The following is a 20,258-nucleotide window of genomic DNA, read 5'->3' as shown; positions in this document are numbered from 1 at the left end:
AAAGAGCAAGGAGCTATTTTATACCTCGTTCACACCGGGAACGTGAGCAGGGTGTCATTCCAAGGCTCTTCTGTCACCCGGGATAAGTTCGGAGAATCCGCGGAACTGCTCGTCCCCCTCTGCTACCTTACAAGGCAGGGCCAGGATGAGGCCCGGGCCCAGACCATGAGGAATTCCAGGAGCATGGACCAGCCTGGAAAAGCTCCCAGATCCCTCCCTTTCCATCCCACCTTCACTCCCACCTCCCGCTGCAGAAAAGCCAAGCACCCAAATGGATCCCTCCTCCTCCCACGGAGCAGGACTTGGGAGATTTTGGCCTTTAAAGCCGATTTTCCATTTCGCTTTAGTTTTAATTCCATTGGGATGTAGTTGTCCCGCGTGCAGGACTTGGGAATGAGGGCAGAGGATGTGCCAAGCTCAGGAAAATCCATCTCCCTGCGAGGATGAGGATCAACACATCCATCATCAGCCTGTGGCTCCATCCCAGCACCCGAAAACATCAGGGAGAATTCAGAGAGCTTCCAAGGATTAACCAAGGGCCCAGCCCAGCTCCAAACTTCTCCAAAGCCTCTTACCTCCATGTCCATCCCCATTTCCTGTTCTCCAGCCCCTCCATGCCACAGAGAGGGCTCAGCTCTGCTTTTCAACATGGATATAAGGAAGAGGGATAATGTTTTCCAGTTTCCCACATAACTATGGATAACCTGGCCAACACTTTCAGCAGCGGAATCTCCATCAGGGCTCCTCCATCTCCAAGAGGAAAGTCTGTAAAAGCCTCAACGATACGTGGAGGTGCTAAAGCCCTGGGAGGCACATTCCTGAGGGTGAATCCACTCTTTCCTCTCCATCAGCTCCTCCTCAAAGCGTGGACACTGCCCACCCCAGAGGTGACTCCGTCAGGAGACACCGCAGTGACCCACATCAACAACATCCTGAGATAAACCAGGATACAGACGGAACGCGCCTGGAGGAGGAAAAATCCGGAGCGGGTTGGGAAGAAAACTGTTAAATGGAGCAAAACGAGCTCTTTCCTACCTGCCCGACGCCTCCTGGATCCGTCTCCACTTGGAAGGAGGGTTGTGGTGGTCTCCTTCACCTCCAGCCTGCTGTGGGCGACGTCTCTTCTGGGGGTGCAGGAGTTTGCACCGGGAGCCCTTGGGGCAGACGCCCTTCTTGGCAAAGTCAGGACAAACCAGCGTGTGCTTCTTCTTGCACTGCCAGGGAAAGAGGGAGAGGAGTTGGAAAAGGCAAGGGAAAACCCAGTGGGAGTGAGGGAATCCACAGCTGAGCTCCTTCAGGCGGCACCGACGCCTTGCCGAAGGGAGAGCAGGATGCGTTGGCGTTTCCTTCTCCGCACCAAAATGATATTCCAATAAAAAAATACTGCTAAAAATAATATCCTAGTCTGGTACATTCCACGCTGGCCCGCCCTTTTCCAAGTGCTTGATTTTATGGATTCAAACCACCAAAGCCTCAACAGCAGTGTGCTTTACCCCTGGAGAAGTCCCAAGGAGGTTATCTGGGCTGGAGAAGCTGGTTTTGGAGATGACACAGGGTTTTGTTGTCCCAGCCATGCCTGGGACTTGGCAAAGAGCAGGGAAGAGCCAGAACAAAATCCTTTTAGGATTTATGTTGGGACTGCTGCCTGGACCAGCCTTCTGAGGAAGATGGATGAGGGCTGGAGCCCAACCTGCTCTTCCCAGGGCTTGGTTGATGCTGTCCCATCCAAGGAAGCTCAGCATGGCCATGGAATGGGGTTGTTAAAAAAAGGCATTGAGATGTTCATCCCAAAAAATGCTCCTGCACTCCCAGCTCTGGATTTCGGCGGCTCCCAGCAGCCACCAGTGGTGCCGGTGGGAACGAGGTGTCATCAGTGTCCCAGAGCTTCCCCACATGGGAAATGGCACTTTTTGGCACTGGGAAAGGCAGGAAGAGAAGCAGGCAGGGAAGAGGAGATGCCTTCAGCTGGAATTTCTATCCGGGTGCTTGGGAATGAAGGAAGAAGAACAGCCTCTTTCTAATCTCTGTTCCCAGCAATCCAGAGAGTTCATCCAAGCATATCCAAGGGGATGAAGGGTGGGAGCAGGTCCTGGACCCCTCTCAGTCCCATGTGGACCCATTCCCACCCAGGGTGCTCCATCCCACCCAGTTTGGCTTTTGCATCATGGAGATGACATCCATGGAGAGACTCCACCCAACCCACACGGCATGACCAAATATTCCCAGCTCCAGCATCCATTCCCTTGTTGACATTCCCCACGAGAAACGCGGGTCCTCCCACACTCGGATGCCCAGGCATCCCATTCCTCCCTGCTACAGACACTCAAATTTTGGGGAAAACGAGATAAATCCACGGAGAGAGAAGCACAGGGAGGGTTTCAGCACCACCACTGTGGCCCGTTTATAAAACCCCGTCCTGCCCACGACATGGGATGGAGGTCAGTTCCTGCCCTTTTGATGCAACTTTTACCGTGGGGACACGGGAGCAGCTCCCCGTGCCGACCTTTGGGATTAAGCGGGATCCCTGCCGAGCTCTCTCCTTGAGAAGCAGAAGGATTTGGCGGCTCCGTCGCCCGGGGCCGAGCGCTGAAGTCGGCAGCGGAGCAAGGAGCTCGTGTGCTGGAGGTTGGGGGTGGTGCTGAGCAGCAGGAGGGCTGGGATCCACATGGATACATGGATACGGGCTCAGTGTGGGGGGCAGCTCAGTGATAGCGCTGCTTTTCCACAAAAAAAAAAAAAAAAAAAAAAAATTTAAACCCCTATTCCTATGATTTTCCATTTCTTATTTCAAGGAGCTGGAATGGGAAGTAGCTATAAAACCAACCTGGAAGTAGAGTAAGGTCTGAACAGTGCCTGGCTTTGCCATTATTTCCGAATTCTGTGTTTTGTAGGAACATGGAATGCTTCGGGTTGGAAGAGGCTTAGAAATCTCCTCATTCCAACCTCCTGCCATGAACAGGGACACCTTCCACTATCCCAGGTTGCTCCAAGTCCCCTCCAACCTGGACTTCAACACTTCCACAGATGCAGCAGCTACAGATTCTCTGGGAATTCCATTCCAGGGCCTCACCACCTTCACAGGGAAGAATTTCTTCCCAATACCCCATCTAACCCCGCCCTCTGGCAGTGGGAAGCCATTCCCTGTGTCCTGTTACTCCAGACCCTTGTCCAAAGTCCCTCTCCAGCTCTCTTGGAGCCCCTTTAAGACACTGGGAGAGCCTCTAAAGTTCGGCCTGGAACTTTCCTGTCTCTAGGCTGGACATTCCCAGCTCTCCCAGCCTGGCTCCGTGGGATATTTCCTTAATTTTCTCACTTTACCTGCAGGCAGGATACATCCAGGACCAAAGAGAAACGCTTGGAAAAGGCGGCGACCGGAAAGGAATTCAAACACAGGAGTGTTGAACAAGGAATTCCCCCGCCAATATCAGCAAGAAGAAAAGCAAATCCCTCAGCCTGATTACTTCTTTTAAAATTAACGGGACAAAATTAGGGAAGAGAAAAAACCAAAGGAACAGCCCGTTAGGGATTAAAGACTGGGATGAATGCATGGGCAGAGCTTCCAAGCCCACCTGGAAGGGACAATCCCAGTGGAGCACGAGATTGTGGGGATGGGCTTTGGTGCCAGGTCCTGGTCTGACCACCCCCAGTTCCTGGAATCACAGAATATCCTGAGTTAAAAGGGACTCCCACAGATCATCAAGTCCAAATCCTGGCTCTGCTCAGGATGATCCCTGAAAAGGACGCGAAATCCTCATCTTTAAAGGGGTTTCCAGCACAAAATAGACTCGGAAAGGAGAAGAGCAGGAAGAAAGAGCCCTGACCTCAAAAAGCCACCTGGACGCATCACTGCTACATCGAGGAATTATGCTATTTTGGGAAAAGGCCAAGAAATGTGGCTGTCCCCTTCCAGCGGGACACATCTGATCAGGGGGTGGGACAGCACCATGATCCCGGGCTGGACACTGGGATCGGGATGTGCCACCTCCCCAGTGCTATTCCCAGCCTCCAAGCGAATCCATGTTTGCTGGCTCCACGGTAAAAAGATACTTAATAAAGAAAACAAACCGTGTGCGGCTAATCCCGGGGGCCGTGTCCCCAGCTCGGGTTTCTAATGGCTTTTCCGCGCCGTTCCCGGCGCTCCGGGCCCTTCCTCCGCAACATCCTCCTCGTCCCACAGCTGGGATGGGGAGGCTGGGAATCGCCTCCAGAGGCTGGAAAAGCCCCTTCTGTTTATTTACAGTAGCTCTCCTGCTCCTGCCAGATCCAAGGCTCCGGGGCTGGGTTCCCGTAGGAATTTTGCCACCAGCCACGCGTCAGCCGGGGTGAAGCCGAGCGGGGCCGTGGGGTGGTGCCGGGGGCCATCCGATCCCTGCCACCTGTCGGGGTGGCTAATTATACCCCCCGGGACCCCCGCCAGACCACAGGCTGGGCCATAAAAAGGGGGGAAAAAAAAAAGTCTGGTCCCTTCCACCAAAAAGATGAGAAAACCCCGGAGAATCCCTAAAAAGCCACAGGGAGAAATCTCGACCCACTCCGGCTCCACCAGGTGCTGACGTGAGGACATCCAACATTCCCATGGATATTTCCCAATCCCAGACTCCCCGCTGCGGGGTTCTCCCCACAGCACTGTCCATCAGTGCCCGGGGTTGGGATGGTGCCCAGCTGGCAGATCCCGCGTCCAGGACTCCTCCCTGGCTGCCAAGGCAGCGTTGGGTGAAATTCCAGGTGCTGTCAAGGATCCACAAGGCCTTAAATGGTCCAACGGGGCCCGACCGTGCTCCAGGAGCGAGACAGGGATGAGGAAGGTTTGCAGGGCCCAGCCTTCTTTAGCACGGAGCTGGCAGAGGAGGAAGGCAGCAACTGGTGGAAAATCCTGGCTCAGTCTTGGGAATGATGTTAATGGACGTTTTCCATGAACAAGCTTGGCAGGAGGGGATGGAGGCTGGGAGGAAGGTTGAAGCTGGGTCACTGGGCCAAACAAAAACCACCCACTGACCCTGTGGGGTGGGGAGGAGAGATCCCACCCAGCCTGGCATTCCTGGCATTCCTGGCTCTGGGCAGCAGTTTGGCCAGGTTGAACTTCTCAAGTATCTCCAGGCTTAATCCCACTCCCTGCTCCTTTCCCAGTGCTGGGGAACAGCAGGTGACAAGGACTGGACTTTGATGATCCTTGTGGATCCCTTCCAACTCGGAATATTCTGGGGTTCTGTGAAGAAACGGCAAAGTGCTGCAACATCTTCCCGTCTCCTTGGGATCCCTCCATCCATCACGACGGACGCAGATCCCACCAACCTTCAGCATTAAAACCCCCAAAACTCAGCTGCCCCAACTCCGGTGTTTTCTACTTTTTTAAAGCCCTCTTGAGCATCCATGCGGCTTTTGCCGAAGCTATTCCAGGTACCCCCAGGGCCAAGCAGCAGGATTAACGGACGGGATGGATGTCAGGCTGTTTTAATGTCCTTCTAAGCAGCTGTTGGGAAGTGATGGCTGGAGGTGCCGGAGCCGTTTTGACGCCGCTCCAAAGTGACAGCCAGCAAATGGCTTTTTTCCGATGGCTTTTTTATAATTGGGTGCAAATGGAAACAGCCTTCAAAAAAAAAAAAAAAAAAAAAAGAAAATCCCGGCTCCCTGTCATTAAAACCTGGAGGAGAATGCACCCGAACATCATCCAGACAGGAGCAATGACGGAGAAATTTAAACGATGTGGTTACCTGAAGGGATTTGCCTCAAAACAGGTTTCTGCCCTCAAAACAGTTTGCCCAGGAAAATGCCTGCAGCGAAGGGATGACTCCTGATGGTCATGTCCAAATGATCACAGGGATTTGGGATCTAAAAGCTCTCCAGGATCCACGGCAAATCCATAAACCCTCTCCTTTGGTATTTCCAGTATATAAAAGAACATTTGAGCTAAAGTACCTCTGGAGCTGGAGCGAGACTCGGATGGTGTTTTGAAAACCATTAGGAAAATCCTATTTAAGAGGCAGCAAAGCAGCTGGGAGGGAATCCCCACTCATGGCAGGGGGTTGGAACGTGTTGGAGTCCAGGGCATTCCTTTGGTTGCCCTGGAAGGTCAGAGACCTGGGCAGAGCGGTCTGGGACCTGGACAGGGGGGTCTGGGACCCTGGCACAGAGCCCAGGAAGACACTGGCTTTGATCTCAGTCCACGGGAAAGGCTTCCTACTTTGCAAGACGAATTACAGGCCACAAGAGTGTGAAAGATTAGCAGTTTAGCTTATCACAGGGTGAAAAACAGTGGGTTTGGGTTTTTAGTATGGAAGTAGATGGGAGCAAGATGGAGGACTTGGGGCGTTGTCTCTTGCTTCTTCTTTCTTCTTCTTTCTTCTTCCTTCACTCCATTTTCTGTGGTGACGGTGGCACGAAGTAGTTTAAGGAGACTGGGTCAGAGTAGAAATGACCTGTTTAGTATAGGTAGGAGGTACTGGCAAATAATGTTAAATAAAGAGTATGTTACAATTAGTATAAGAGGCAGCAACAGCCCAGTGCAGGAGGAGTCGTCAGATGCCCGAGCAGCTGCACAGATCTTAGTTGGGCACTGAGAGAATTGTAAGATAAGAAATAATAAACAAAGCGCACAACCTTGAAAATCAGAACCTGAAGGCTCCGTCTCTTTCTTGCATCCGGCTCAGGGCTTTGCAGAAGGCAAAAAGACTCTAAAACCACCTGAATCTCGGGACAAAAAAACCAAGAGGAACAGGATGGCCTTGAAGGTCTCTTCCGAACCAGTCCACAATCCCAGGATTCTGTGGAACAGTGGCACCACCCACACGGTGTCATCTGCAAACCTGCCAAGGCAGCACCCAATCCCATTATGTCATTAACGAAGGCAGCACTGGTCCCAGTACAGACCCCCGAGGGACATCACCTGGCACTGGTTTCCACTGGATATCGAGTCACGGGCTGTAATTTTTTGGACGTCCAGAAGGTGAATTCCGAACGCGGTGTTCATCCTGTTGTGGCGAAGCCTACGGAATTCAACCATTCCCTGCAGTGCTTTGAGGAGCCCCGTTTCCATCAGGGACCTCCACGACCCCATCCATCCCACCCGAAAGCCACAACGGAGCCACTTCCACGCGGGCTACTCCTCAATGGTAATTCCCAACCCCGAATCATCACCGCTGGGCGTGGAGTGAGGCAGACACCCACCGGATATTCCCAACGGTGTCATCTCCATCAGGGATCACGGGGCTCCACCACATGCCTGGTTCCAGGTGGATCAGGGAAGGAGCCCAATGGGAGTGCTCTGTCCAGGGCTGGAGACACGGAACTCCTGGAGCAGGTCCAGAGGAGGACAACAAAGATGACAAAGGGATTGGAGCATCTCTGCCAAGGAAAGGCTGAGGGAGCTGGGGCTGTCCGGCCTCGAGAGGAGACACAGCAGAGAGGGGACCCCATCATTGTCTGTCCCTGCCTGCAGAGAGGGCTCAGGCTCTGCTCTGGGGGCCCAGAAACGGCACAGGAGGAACGGGCAGGAACTGATCCCAGGAAATTCCACCTGGATGTGAGACAGAACTTCTTCCCTGGGCAGTGACCAAGCCCTGAACAGAGACCAGAGAGGGTGTGGAGTCTCCTTCCCTGGAGATATTCCAGAACTCTCTGGACACAATCCTGTGCTCTGGGATGGTCCTGCTGGAACAGGGAGCTTGGACCAGATGCCCCATTGTGGTCCCTTCAATTCTGTGATCCTGGGAATCGCCCACTGCTCACAGGATGTGGGGATTTCCCGACAGAGAACTGATCAGATCAAAGGGAGATTCCAGAGAAGAAGCAAAGACCCAGCCTGACGGGTTTCGTGTTCATCTCTACAGAAGTTCGGGCTGAAATCAGGAACTCTCTGCCTCGTCACTGCACTCCACTTTAGAGCTGTGATTCCGCGGCTGCTCTTCTCCCAAACTTCCCAGTTTTCACATTTTGCGCCCCACCTCCTTCTACAAAGATATTAAAGTGTAAAGAAAGAGAAAAACCTCAGCCTGGGATTTATCTTGGTGCTGTTATCAACAGTCCCAGGCTATTAAGCAGTTCCAGTTCATCCTGATAAGCCCCGTCCTTAACGTAAGGATCAGAATTCCGTTGGAGATGCTGCAGTTAAATTAAAGGAGCAATAAGAACCCTCATTATCCCATTACAAACTACGAGATACAACCGGAAACCCACAAGATTTCCACGGAGATACACAGATAGGATCGGCCATGGAAGAATCCTGATTGGTTTTAAACCTCTTCTGAAGGCTAATGGGAAGATCCCAATGCCACAAATGGGATTTATCATTTATTATCAGCAGCATTCGCTGCCCAGAGGACGTGGACAAGGACTCGGCATTCCAAGCAAACCAACGGGATGAACCTGGAGAGATTTCAGCTCGTTCGAATCCCTCCTGGATACTACCAATGACCTTAAAAACAGCCTCATTACCAATCCTACCCATTTTTTATTTTAAATAAAAATTTCACTTACTCATCAGCTTGGTGACCGAAGATTTCTGCTACACATTATCGGGGGAAAAAAAAAATTCCCAAATCGAGCTCCCAGAAAACATCTGTCAACCGGAGCCAAAATTAAGGATAAAGAAAATGAAGTTGCTTTTGTAGTTGGTTTTCATACAGCTGCAGTGGACTATAAAAGAGCTATCAAAGGCAGAGCTCTCCATCAGCTATTTCCAAATTATTATAGAATCAGGGAATTGTTTCAGTTGGAAAATCCCCTTCCCCCAGCACTGCTAAGTCCACCACTAAGTCATGTCCACAAGTGCCACATCCACAGGGCTGTTAAATCCCTCCAGGAATGAGTATTCCACAACTTGTCCAGTCAGCCTGTGCCAGGGCTGGACAAACTTTTGTTCAAGAGTTCCTCAAGGAAAAGCCGAGTTGGTTGGGAGTCAACCTGGGATCAAAGGAGGGGGAAAAAAAAAACCCAGAAACACCAAGATCTGATGGCTGTGAGTAAAGAAAAATCCTGGCTGGACCAGAAAAAACAGCTGAGGTCAGGAAGCGTGTTGAAATTCATCCTTCCATGACAAAAGGTTAAGGAAAACAAGGATCCCAGGCTGCTGCTCTCCATTATTGGATAATTAAGAGAAAACCCCAGACATTTAATATTTACATTTGTAACACAGCTCATGGGGCCTTTTCTAAAGAAATGTGTTAAACTGAACGCATCAGACACACAAAATTCCCACAAAAGTGGGAAATCGCTCAACTTCCACCAGAAAAGGAAAAAAATAACCAACCAAACACACAAAAAAAAACCCCACGCAAGAAGGAGGTTTCAGCTGAGAAAAAAAATCCCCACATCTGGATTTTCTAGAGCAAAACCAAGCCGCCACTGCAAAAAAAACACCACCCAGCTCCACCTGGGGGAGGAAAATTATTCTTCCCAAGGAAGCAGCACTTCCTCAGGCAGTGCTGCCCCGTCCCATATTTTTCACGTGGGTAAGGCGGAAACCAGAGCTTTGGTGAAACCTGTTGGTCCAATAAAAAGATGGATTTTAGGAATAAGATGAGCTGGGATGAGCGGTCCCAGCACAGCTGAACCCTCCTGCCGTGGCAGGTCTCCGCGTCCAGCTTCACCATCACAAGGCTGGTTGTGCCAGCTGGGATTCCAGAGGGACGGGAACAGATTCCCCTCTTATCCACGATTTATTCCAGCACATCTCCCCGTGCCTTCCCCGGGAAGTCTCGTTGTTTAATCTCCCTGTGTCTTACTGTTTAACAGCTCCCACGAGGGAACAATTTACCCACAGGCTCCAAGGCAGCCGATGGAAACAATCCGGAGAGAGGGATTTAATGCGGCTCCGGCGCTAATGGGCACAGAGGGGGGAGGATTATTTAACACAAAACAATTTTCCAGATGCAGTAATGGAATCTTTGAGTGGTTTGAGTTGGAAGGGACCTTAATGACCTCATTCCAAACCCCTTCCGTGGGCAGGGACACCTTCCACTATTCCAGGTTGCTCCAAGACTTTTCCAACCTGGCCTTGGACACTTCCAGGGATGGGGCAGCCACAACTTTTCTGGGAAAACCTCTGCCAGGGCCTCACCACACTCATATGAAGGAACTTCTGCCCAATATCCCATCTAAATCTACCCTCCTTCATCTTTTGTGGCTGGAAAGAAAATCCCAAGGCAGGTGCTCCTTGGGATCATCTACGGATGAGCTCCAGGCTCTCGGCCACGCACAGATCCCAGCCCACGGTTTGCCACCAAATTTGGTTTGGGTTGGAAAGGTCCTTAAAGCCCATCCCGTTCCAACTCCCTGCCGTGGGCAGGGACCCTTTCCACTATCCCTGGCTGCTCCAAGCCCCATCCAACCTGGCCTGGAACACTTCCAAGGGATGGGGCATCCACAACGTCTCCATCCAATGTCTCCTGCTTGTCCCTGGCTCTGGGGTCACGTCACCACAAACATTCACTCTGCCTCATCCCTCACGCCCACCAGCCTCATCCCATCCCTCTCCTAGAGAATTCCTCCTCCAAGCCCGTGCGCAAGGCCATGTTTGGGAGGAGGGATGTGGAGCCACAGAGGAGCTCTGACCGTAGAGCAAGTGATGAAAACATCTCCGGAAAACCCTGGGAAGAACCTGCAAGAGGCCCCATTTCTCCCTCTCTTCCCACTTCCCTCTTGGGGCTTCCTCCAGCGCAGGTGGCCAGCCCAGAGGGGCCTCCTGGCATAAACCAGGTCAGGTGCCAGGGAAAGGCAGGGAGCTCCAGGAAAATTGGGACAGAGATCTCCAAGGTGGGAATTGCTCCGTGGATTTAAGGGATAGAAATGACCTTGTTGTTTAGGGACGATCCCTTGAGGAAGCACAAATAGTGGAGGAACTTCCCAGCCCGTGACCAAGGAACCTGTGTGCTGGAAATCAAGGTCCTATCTTCTGCCACCAGCTCCCTTCTGGAAACAGACTCCCAAAATCATTTATGTTGGAAAAGCTCTCCAAAGTCATCAGGTCCAACTTTTGACTAACCAATTAATATTGGGGATAACATTCCCTTTACGAAGGATGCAACCATGGTCTTGTACAGGAGCTGTCCCGTGTGCCCAAGGCTGGATTTCAGACCCTCTGCAGTCCACATTCCTGAAAAAAGGACTTGGGAATGCAGAATTAAAGCTTTCTCCCTTAATTCTAAATTCCTGGTGAAGTCAGAGCGGGTCAGTCCTGGCGTCTTTTGTATGAGGAGCAGCTGGAATTACAGACCACGGAATGGGTCAGAGATGGATCAACCTGTCCTGAGAATCCTGCAACACATCCTAGGAAGTACTTAAGAGACAGTGACACGTCATAAATTATGGATAATAATGGACACTTTTGATGGAGGCCGGCTAAAAATCAGGAACCGTGTTTGCCTGGGAGGGCACAAAGAGGAAAACGCGACTGGGAGAAGAGCCCAGCGTGCCAAGTGTCGGCATAAAAACAACCTAAATTCCTGATTATGGAGTTTATCCACACAGGACGCTCCGCCGGAGTCGCAGACCTTGGCATTCCGTGCTCTTTGTGCTCCTCAAACCAACGTTGCCCGGACAGGGGAAAGGCAGAACGAGGGAAGATTTACTCCCGGTCCTAAATAATTCACAAGAAAAGGGACTGCGCATCTTTAACAAGCCATCGTTTTATGAAGCAAGGTTAACATTTTTCCTTGATTCAGTGGAATATTATAAACTCTCCGGGGTCCATTTGAGGACTTTCTACTTGGAGCAAAGGCACGGACTCAGCACTTTTTATATTATTTAGAGAATAAAATTAACCCTTAATGGCCCGAGCTGGAATTTCTCCTCCCCAGTTAAATATGGCCCGCTCAGCAATTTCTCCCCATATATAATTACAGGCTGCTATCCATCATCTGGAGGAGAATGCTTTCCCGACGTTCCAAAAGTGACGCCGTAAGCACTTTTCCTAATAGAATAAATATTCTAAATATCTCTTTTATATTTTCATTTAAATTGGAATATTTTAAAAATAATTGTCGGGACCCTGCCTGCGTGGCTGGCGCTGTGCTGGAGGGAGGTGGCAGGATGCCTGTGCTTTCCTTCTGAAGGGAATGTTTATCCTGCCTCAAGTCCCTCTCCACGCGCTGCCACGAAAAGTAATTAGGCCCAGACGAATTTATTAGAGCTTCCCTCCGCTGATGATGATGTCCTGCTTTCCTTAAAACTCTCACTTTTGGCTTTTTTCCCCTGTTTTTTTGCTCTTTGGGGGTTTCTCCTCGGGAAAAGATGGGGAAAACACCGGATGGGGTTTAGCGGGACTTGACAGTGCTGGGTTCAAAGCTGGGCTCAATGATCTTAGGGATCTTTTCCAGCCTAAAAGATCCTAGGATTCCATCCAACGTTGTGTTTGGATTCTGGGACAGGCTGGTGAGATCTGAGCACCTTGATGAGTTGTACCTCTACAAACCAGTGCTCCCAGGATGGAAAAAAGGAGGAGAAGAGCTCTCTGGGGAACCCACAACTCCTCCGGACAATCTGTGCCAGGGCCTCACCAACTTCATAGGGAAGAACTTCCCCAAATCCCATCTATCCCTGCCCTCTGGCAGTGGGAAGCCATTCCCCCTTGTCCTGGCACTCTAGACCCTTGTCCAAAGTCCTTCTCCAGCTCTCCTGGAGCCCCTTTAGCCCCTTAGAAATGGTTCTAAGGTCTCCTCAGAGCCTTCCCTTTTCCAGGCTGGACATTCCCAGTTCTTCCAGCCTGGCTCCAGAGCAGAGGGGCTCCAGCCCTTGGAGCCTCCCTGTGCCTCCTCTGGATTTGTTCCAGCAGCTCCACATCTTCTTTATTCTGTTGGACCCAGAGCTGGAGGCAGCTCTGCAGGTGAGGTCTCACCTGAGTGGGGCAGAGGGGCAGAATTCCCTTTTTCCTGCCGGTCACAATTGTCCAAGGATGAGGAGAAATCCCATACCACAACCCATAACCCATCTGGAAAATGGCAAAGAGGAGTCATGACAGTCACCTGGATTCCCAAGGGAACACCAGCAGGACCGAGCCTCTCCCTTAGCCACGACACAGACAGGTGAGATCCCGTGTGTTCCCAATTCCTTTGGAACAGCTGGTTCCAAACCCTGCTCCAGGAAAGCTTCTCCCACAGTTTCCACGTTCCATCGGATATCAAAAGCTCATGGATGAGGTTAGAAGTGTCCCCAGGGTGTGCATGAAATCCATGTAGGACTCCACAGATCCAAACCATCCCCAGGACCTGGTGGTGGCTCCATGAATCCCCCCAGGCACAGCCGGATGCTGAGCCGCTGCTCCTAAAACTAAGCTACAGGATCTTAGGCTCAAGTTTTATCCCATGCGGGAAGCATTAATGCCTATTTCTAGGTAAAACGGGGAATCCTAAATGTTTTCCTACATTTTTCACCTGTCTTCAGTCAGGGTTTTCAGGCGCTCCCAGCTCAGACACTGATAACACCAACAGCCCACGGAGGCTCTTACCAGGGAAGCACCAGCATGCTGATGAGCTGAAGCCTTTGATTCCTTCCCCCTTCTTTTCCCAACCAAACCACTTTTCCAAAACCCTTTGGAAAAGCACAGGGCTGTTGTTGTGGTGAGCGGCTCCCAGCTCTTCCCTGTGGGGCCGCAGCCGGTGCAGGACGCTGCTCAGGGCTTTGGCTCCGGCCCACGGCAGCTGGAGGGATAAATCCCTCTTTACCTTTTCTCCCATGGGACAATATCCTTTGAGGAAATCCTGGCACACTTCTGCCTTCCTGGACACGTAGACGTGGCTGTAGGGGCAATTGCTGTTGCTGCAGATACCCTTCAAGTAGTAGGAACACACCGGCATCTGCAAGAGGAGGAGGAATCCATCAGCATTCCCTAAACATGTGACTCGGAATCCCTGCAACCCCCAGACCTGAAATAAAAAGCAAGCACAAAAAAAATACACAACCAGCATTTGATAAATAGAAATCTTTTGCCAGCCACCGATCCCAGAGGTGTTTTTGGCTCTTCCATTGGTCTCCTGCAAGGAGTATTACGTGTTCCCGGTATTTGGATATGCAGGGAGTGAGGGCACTTCCCTCAGCATCCTGCTGGAGAGAGGGTGAAAAGCTGGAAACTGCCACCAGAAAGAAAATTCCCTCTGGACAGCGTAGGGAAGGGAGAGGGGGAAATGTCATAAATTCTGGGAACACCTTTCTCAAGGGATGATGCGGTGATGGAGATGGGAACAGCAGTGCAGGGATTACACCCAGCCCGGCTGCAACATCCCACAGGGAATTCTGGCCGTCACAAAGGCCAAAACAGCATCCTGGGGATGCGTCCCATTTGGCTCTTCCATGGATACGGAGCTGGCTGGAATGGGGGGTTCATAAAGGCTCCAAAAGGTGGTTCCTAGAAAGTGGGGAAAAAAGCACCTCCGCAAAGATTTTGGGGGTCTGCACCATTCCAAGGCATTATCCTGGAATTCCCCAGGGCTGTGATGCCTGTCCCCATGCACTGGGGCAGGCAGGGATGCTCCAGGAGGGAGTGAAAGGAGGAGGAGAGCCCGAGCATTGGAGAAGGAGAGCAGCGGGACACACGGAGCAGATCCCTGATCCCGCGTTCCCGGAGCTTCCGCAGCGCGACAGCCGAGGGGGAAAAGAACGACGGAGCAAGGATTCTCCTCATCGTCCTCAAAGCGCAAACCTCACCTTCTGCCAGCTGCTATCATTAAAAACAAATTACCAGCCTGCTGCCATATTTCAGCATCCTTAACTCACCGGCTACCGCCGGCAGCTTCCCGCTTCCCACCCCGAACAGGCAGCTGCCGCCGGGAACCTGAGCTTCCCAAAGGTCCGGCTCCTCCTGCTCCTACATCCCGAATTTCCTCGCTGCTCGGCGTGGTATTGATTCCCTCCATTCACCAGCAGCATCCTGGTCCCACCAGTTCAAGCATCCCCAAGTATGTATTTACAATCCTGCAGCAACCACGGGGCCATCCGGAAAAATCCCTTATCCCTGAAGGGCACATTAAGGGTTGAACTGAATTGCCTCGCTGGAGGCCGAGAGGAAAGAAAACAAAGGGTGCTTTAAAAGAGGAGAGTTTATTTTTAATTGTCTTTTAACTGCAGGCATTAACATAAAGGACAGGGCTCTGGGGCGATCTTTGGCTGTGCCGGTGGTGTGACCGTAAACGATTCCCTTAATGTAGTTTTTGATATAGAGCCCAAATTAGCTCTAATAAAAAGGGATAATAAAGGCAGCTCTCTGACAAAAATAAACTCCTCCTCGCTGTCAAGCCCGAGCCATTATCAAGAGGAAGCAGCGCTCTCATTTCAATTAACCTTGTTTGCACCCCAGCACGTCCACACAAATAACAATAACATTAATTCAAGGCACTGGGGCGCTGCGGCCGCCTTCGACAGCTTTGACTCTCCACAAGCTCTGGAGGCAGCAGCTAAATGAACCCGAAACTCCACGTGAGCCTCCAAATTGCTCACAACTGAGTTTTGAAGCTCTATTAGGGAGAAAAATGCTGATTCTTTACGAGTTCCTCAAGGGGAAAAGCTGTTGGAACAGCAACGGGCGGCTTCTCAAGTCCCGGCCTCTCGCAACCTTCGCTTCCTTCAGAATTCCTGGTTCCTTCCCATTGCTGGGATGAGTCGGTGGCTCTGATCCATTGTGGAAAAATACCCTGTGTGTCACCAAAGGCTCTGCTTGAGTCTCCCGTGGAGCAAAATTCTTTAAACTGTGAGGCCCTGGCACAGGTTGAGCAGAGAAGCTGTGGCTGCCCCGGGATCCCTGGAAGGGACCGAGGCCAGGCTGGACGGGGCTTGGAGCAACCTGGGATAGTGAAAGGTGCCCCTGCCCGTGGCAGAACAAGAGGAGCTTTTCCCCTCTACCCCAGGATCTTTTTTCCATCACCAGAGGTTGATGGAAACCACTGGAGTTCGGATCTGCAAAGCTCTGTGGCCATCTGGAGCCATCCTCCGTCCTGGAGACTTTTCCCCACTTGGAGCAAGGGGTTTGCTGCTCCAGGATGAGGAAAAGCTCCCGGCTGCTGTGACAGCTGAATCCATGCAGTTTTCCATGGAAAAGAGTGATTTTTCCCATAGAAAATAGCACTTATTCCCATTATTTTTCAGTGGGGAAACCGAGGCATGGGAGGGCACAAAGGCTGAGGAACGGTTTTGCCCTGAGACCAAGAGCCAAGCCCTGGAAGCCTTTAATCCTTCACCTCCGGGACTGGATATCCCATCCCAGTAAAATCCCACCGAGGTCAGATACACAACAACCTGAACTTTCTCAGATGAGGAGGTTTTGGGGCTTCCCTCTCCAATAACCACAAAGTGAAATCAGCAATCCCATCATCCCACATGGGGAAAAAAACCCAAAAATAAAACGCGCACTGCATTAAAACCTCAACTCAGCCAAAAAAACCAACCACGCACAATCCTTCACCTGAGGAAAAGGTGGGATTTACTCCAAAAACTCCATGAGCAGGAGGAAAACTGCTTCCTTCCTTCCTTCCTCTGCTGAGAGCCCTCACCTGCCTCTCCTAGCCCTGATAAATGAGGAAAAAGCCACCTTTGCCAAGAATCGCCGGGGTTAACAGGGAGCTCCGGGACTTGGAAAGCTCCGGGACTCGACTCTCGCTTTGGGAAGCAGCATTCCCGTGGCAATAAATCACCCTGGAACAAGTCTGAACTCCACGGAGGAGGCTGTTTCTCTTCCAGCCCTCGCTGATGACAAGGTGGCAAACAGCAAGACCTCTGAACCACCCTCAGGGTGGTTAATCCTGCGAAAAATAATTCCCCTTCCCAACGGAGCATGGCAGGAAAAACGTGCTCCAAAAGCTTTCCAGAGCTGGCACCGCCCGCTTTGATTTTGGTTCGTTAATTAATGATTCGTCTCGACTTTCAGTGATGCTTCATTAGCTCAGGATAGAGGTGAGACGGGCTGAGGTCGTTGCATCCCATGGGATCCCATCCCACCCCAGGGGTTCTGTCCCAAAAATGCCGTTGGCCAATAGCTCCTTGACATGGTTGCTCCTTTTTAATTCAGTTTATTACCACGGTTATCACTGTTATTCTTCTGGAACTGGTGAGGTGCTGCTAAAGGTTGAGCTTTCCATCATCCTCCATTTATTCACCCAAAACAGCCCAGATCCGAATCTGGAGGTCCTCCTTGAGGGACCAAGTTTTCCTGGAGGAGAAACTGAGGCCACATCTCCACCAGGAATTTAAACACGCTGAGGAATATTCCTGGGTGGAGAGAGCACAAATTCATCCACGTCCAACCATCACATTCTTTGGTGGATAAACCACCAACTGCAACGGCTCCTTGGGAGTGTCCAGCTCCCAAGTTTCATCTGGGATTTTTGCCCTGGGACCATAAAAAAGACTTCACCACCTTCTGAAATTCCATTGTTAAATTTGGAGTTCATGGTTCTGTGGATGAATTTCAATCCTTTGCCTCAGAAGCACGGGCAGAGGGTTGCACATGGTTTACTTAAGATGACAAGGAGTTGTTGGCCTCACTAATTAGAATAATTTTGGACAAACCAACAGCAAATCACCCTGCAAAGCCTCCTTCATTCTTGGCTTCTTTATTTCTGAAGTCTGACGCTGCTGCAGGACGAAAAAAACAAACAAACCCAAACTGTCCTTTCTTCCATCTATCAATCCTCATCCCCATTCCTGCTCTGACACGCCACGAGCCAGGGAATGCAGCTGTCCCCGTCCCTGCTTTATGTACTCGTGATTAAGTGACTCTGAAGAGAAATCCATGTAAAAAACATCTGGCGCTCCGTTGTCTCATTCGGAGCGACTTCCCGGATAACGTACGAGCTCCCCACGGACAAGGAACGTGCCTCAGGCACCTCAGCTTCCGTGCTGGAGTCTCCAAAGCTACATCCAAGTGGAGATCCCAGCCACTGAACGCAGGCTGAGGCGCTAAATCATCACGGATAAACCCAAAGTAAAAAACCTGGATTATTTTTCCACCTCGTGTAATAAAACCACAGAGCTCCAAATACATCAGGAAGGTGGAAAACAGTGAACTAATTCCAAAGTCATTCTGCCACGGTTCCAATCTGATTTTGCTGCTTGGAGGTTTAGAATTGATTTTTATTAATTCATACCTCCAAGTTATGTGTGTTAAAACATGCTCCGATCCCGGCACAGAGGGATTTCCAGGGAAATGTGATCTTGTGGAAGTAGGGAAGGATTGGATGCAACGAAATGGATTTGGTGACCTTGGAGGTCTTTTTTTGACCTCTAGGACCTCACAGATCTTTTCTAGACCTCAGGCACAGGGAGGTGAGGACCTGGCACAGATCGCCCCAAGAAGCTGTGGCTGCCCCATCCCTGGAAAAATTCAAGGCCAGGTTGGATGGGGCTTGGAGCAACCTGGGATAGTGGAAGGTGTCCCTGACCATGGCAGAGGGGCTGGAATGAGATGATCCTGAAGGTCCCATCCAACCCAAAACTATTCCACGGTTTTGTCACAATTCAGGAGCCTGAACCAGCTCAGCACGGAAACTCCGACCTCAGCTGGAAGCACCCGGTGAGGAAGAAGCTTCCTACAACCCCCCCTTGGCACACAGAGCCACATTCCCGTTGGGAAGTCACACAGACCTTGTCCTTGGACACCTTGTGGGAAAACGGACAGGTCCCATCCGTCTTCTTGCACGTGCCACGGAGAAACCTGGAGGCAAAGCAGAGGGAGAGGGCTGGACACGAGGTGGGTCACAAAACGCTTGGTTTCATACAAAACCACACAATCGCTGCCGAGCTCACCCATAAACCCATTTCACACCCCAAATCAGTACAGATCCCCCCTGTTGGAACAGCAGATGGTGATTCCCGATAGATTTTATTCTCTCATCACATCTGGCTGCTCATTAGTTGGCAGAGCAAGGCTTGTATCCCAAAATTCAGACATGATGCTCCCAGAAGGAGAAAGCCCTGATTACTCCAAGTTGCCAGGAAAAGTTGTGGATTCCTCATCCCTGGAAGTGTTCAAGGCCAGGCTGGACAAGGCTTGGAGCAACCTGGGATAATGGAACATGTCCCTGCCCATAAAAGGGGGGTGGATTGGGTGATCTTAAAGGTCCTTTCCAATCCAAACCATTCCAGGATTCTACAATCCCATTCTATGAGATGCTGGATGTAGCTCCTAGTAGGAGCTGCCGATGACCAGGAGGAGCAAACACAGGCTCAGAACCAAGATCCCGAAACACATGAGGATGTCAAAAGTTTTCCTAGGAGTGACGACTGTGACAGCAGATTAACAAAAAACGATAAAGGAGAGCTAAAGACTAGGACTGGAGATAAAGGAATCAGGATAAGGAGAGACAAAACTGGGAGAAATCAGTGTTGTCCTCCAATGATTCTGGAGATAAAAGAATCAGGATAAGGAGAGACAAAACTGGGAGAAATCAGCGATGCCCACCAATGATCTCTGGGAATGAGACAGGAAGGAGACCCAAAAGACTTCAAGGAACACCATTCCTAAAGTAGGCAAGGAGTTATGGGATTTGCTATGGGAAAATGAGTGAGAAGGAGTAAAATCAGTTTAAAAAAACAATAAAACACCTTCCCTGCATCTATCGCCTCCCATCGAGCTTTGAGCAGCTTCCAAGCGATTCCAGCACAGCAGCAATTTTATGGAGAAATTACTCCAGGAGTTCATCAGTGGAGTTGGCTTTTCTGCGCTTTTTAAATGACTCATAATAGAGTTTAATCAACTCTTGGGCAGGTCTAATGAGCTGCCAACATGGATCAGTTCTCCTGGAATAAATCACCGAGTCTCGGAGCTGCACGACGTCACAGGCCGAGGGATTCAAACCTGTTGGACTGATCCAAACGGATCTGAGGAATGCTCCTGAAGGAATAACCTGAAGTATGGTCAGGGCAGGGGCTCAAGTCAACCAGCCCGGAAAAGAAGGCTCCAAAGGGATCTCAGAGCCCCTTCCAGTGCCTAAACAGACTCCAAGAGAGCCAAAGAGGGACTGGGGACAACGGATGGAGTGACAGGACAAGGGGAATGGCTCCCCACTGCCAGAGGGATAGACAGGATATTGGGAAGATATTTTTCCCTGCAAGGCTGGTGAGGCCCTGGAATGGAATTTCCAGAGAAGCTGTGCCTGCCCCATCCCTGAAAGTGTTCCAGGCCAGGCTGCACAGGGCTTGGAACAACCTGGGATAGTGGAAGGTGGGTTGGGAAGGGGTTTGGAATTCAATGATCTTCGCTGTCCCTTCCAACCAAAACAATTCCATGATTCCCTGGCCTCCTCTTGTCCTCCTTCCAACCCAACAGCGCAGAGCCTACA

At 50.9% G+C, this 20,258-nt stretch overlaps 1 protein-coding gene across 1 annotated transcript in view; it reads right to left on the bottom strand.

Annotated features, from left to right (window-relative positions):
* The window catches only part of ZC3H3 (zinc finger CCCH-type containing 3), a 129,951-nt gene that overhangs the window by 10,905 nt on the left and 98,788 nt on the right, over positions 1-20,258 (bottom strand). Inside the window, exons 8-10 of the mRNA XM_040078847.1 lie at positions 18,562-18,631; positions 13,656-13,787; positions 1,036-1,214 (exon numbers count right to left, since the gene is read on the bottom strand). Of these exons, the coding sequence (XP_039934781.1) occupies positions 1,036-1,214; positions 13,656-13,787; positions 18,562-18,631 (381 nt within the window). The remainder of the gene's footprint in view (positions 1-1,035; positions 1,215-13,655; positions 13,788-18,561; positions 18,632-20,258) is intronic.

This window comes from Hirundo rustica, chromosome 1 (assembly GCF_015227805.2).
Source record: "Hirundo rustica isolate bHirRus1 chromosome 1, bHirRus1.pri.v3, whole genome shotgun sequence".
Lineage (NCBI taxonomy): Eukaryota > Metazoa > Chordata > Aves > Passeriformes > Hirundinidae > Hirundo > Hirundo rustica.
Note: the sequence above shows the minus strand (reverse complement) of the source record. Positions and strands in the feature narration are given on the sequence as shown.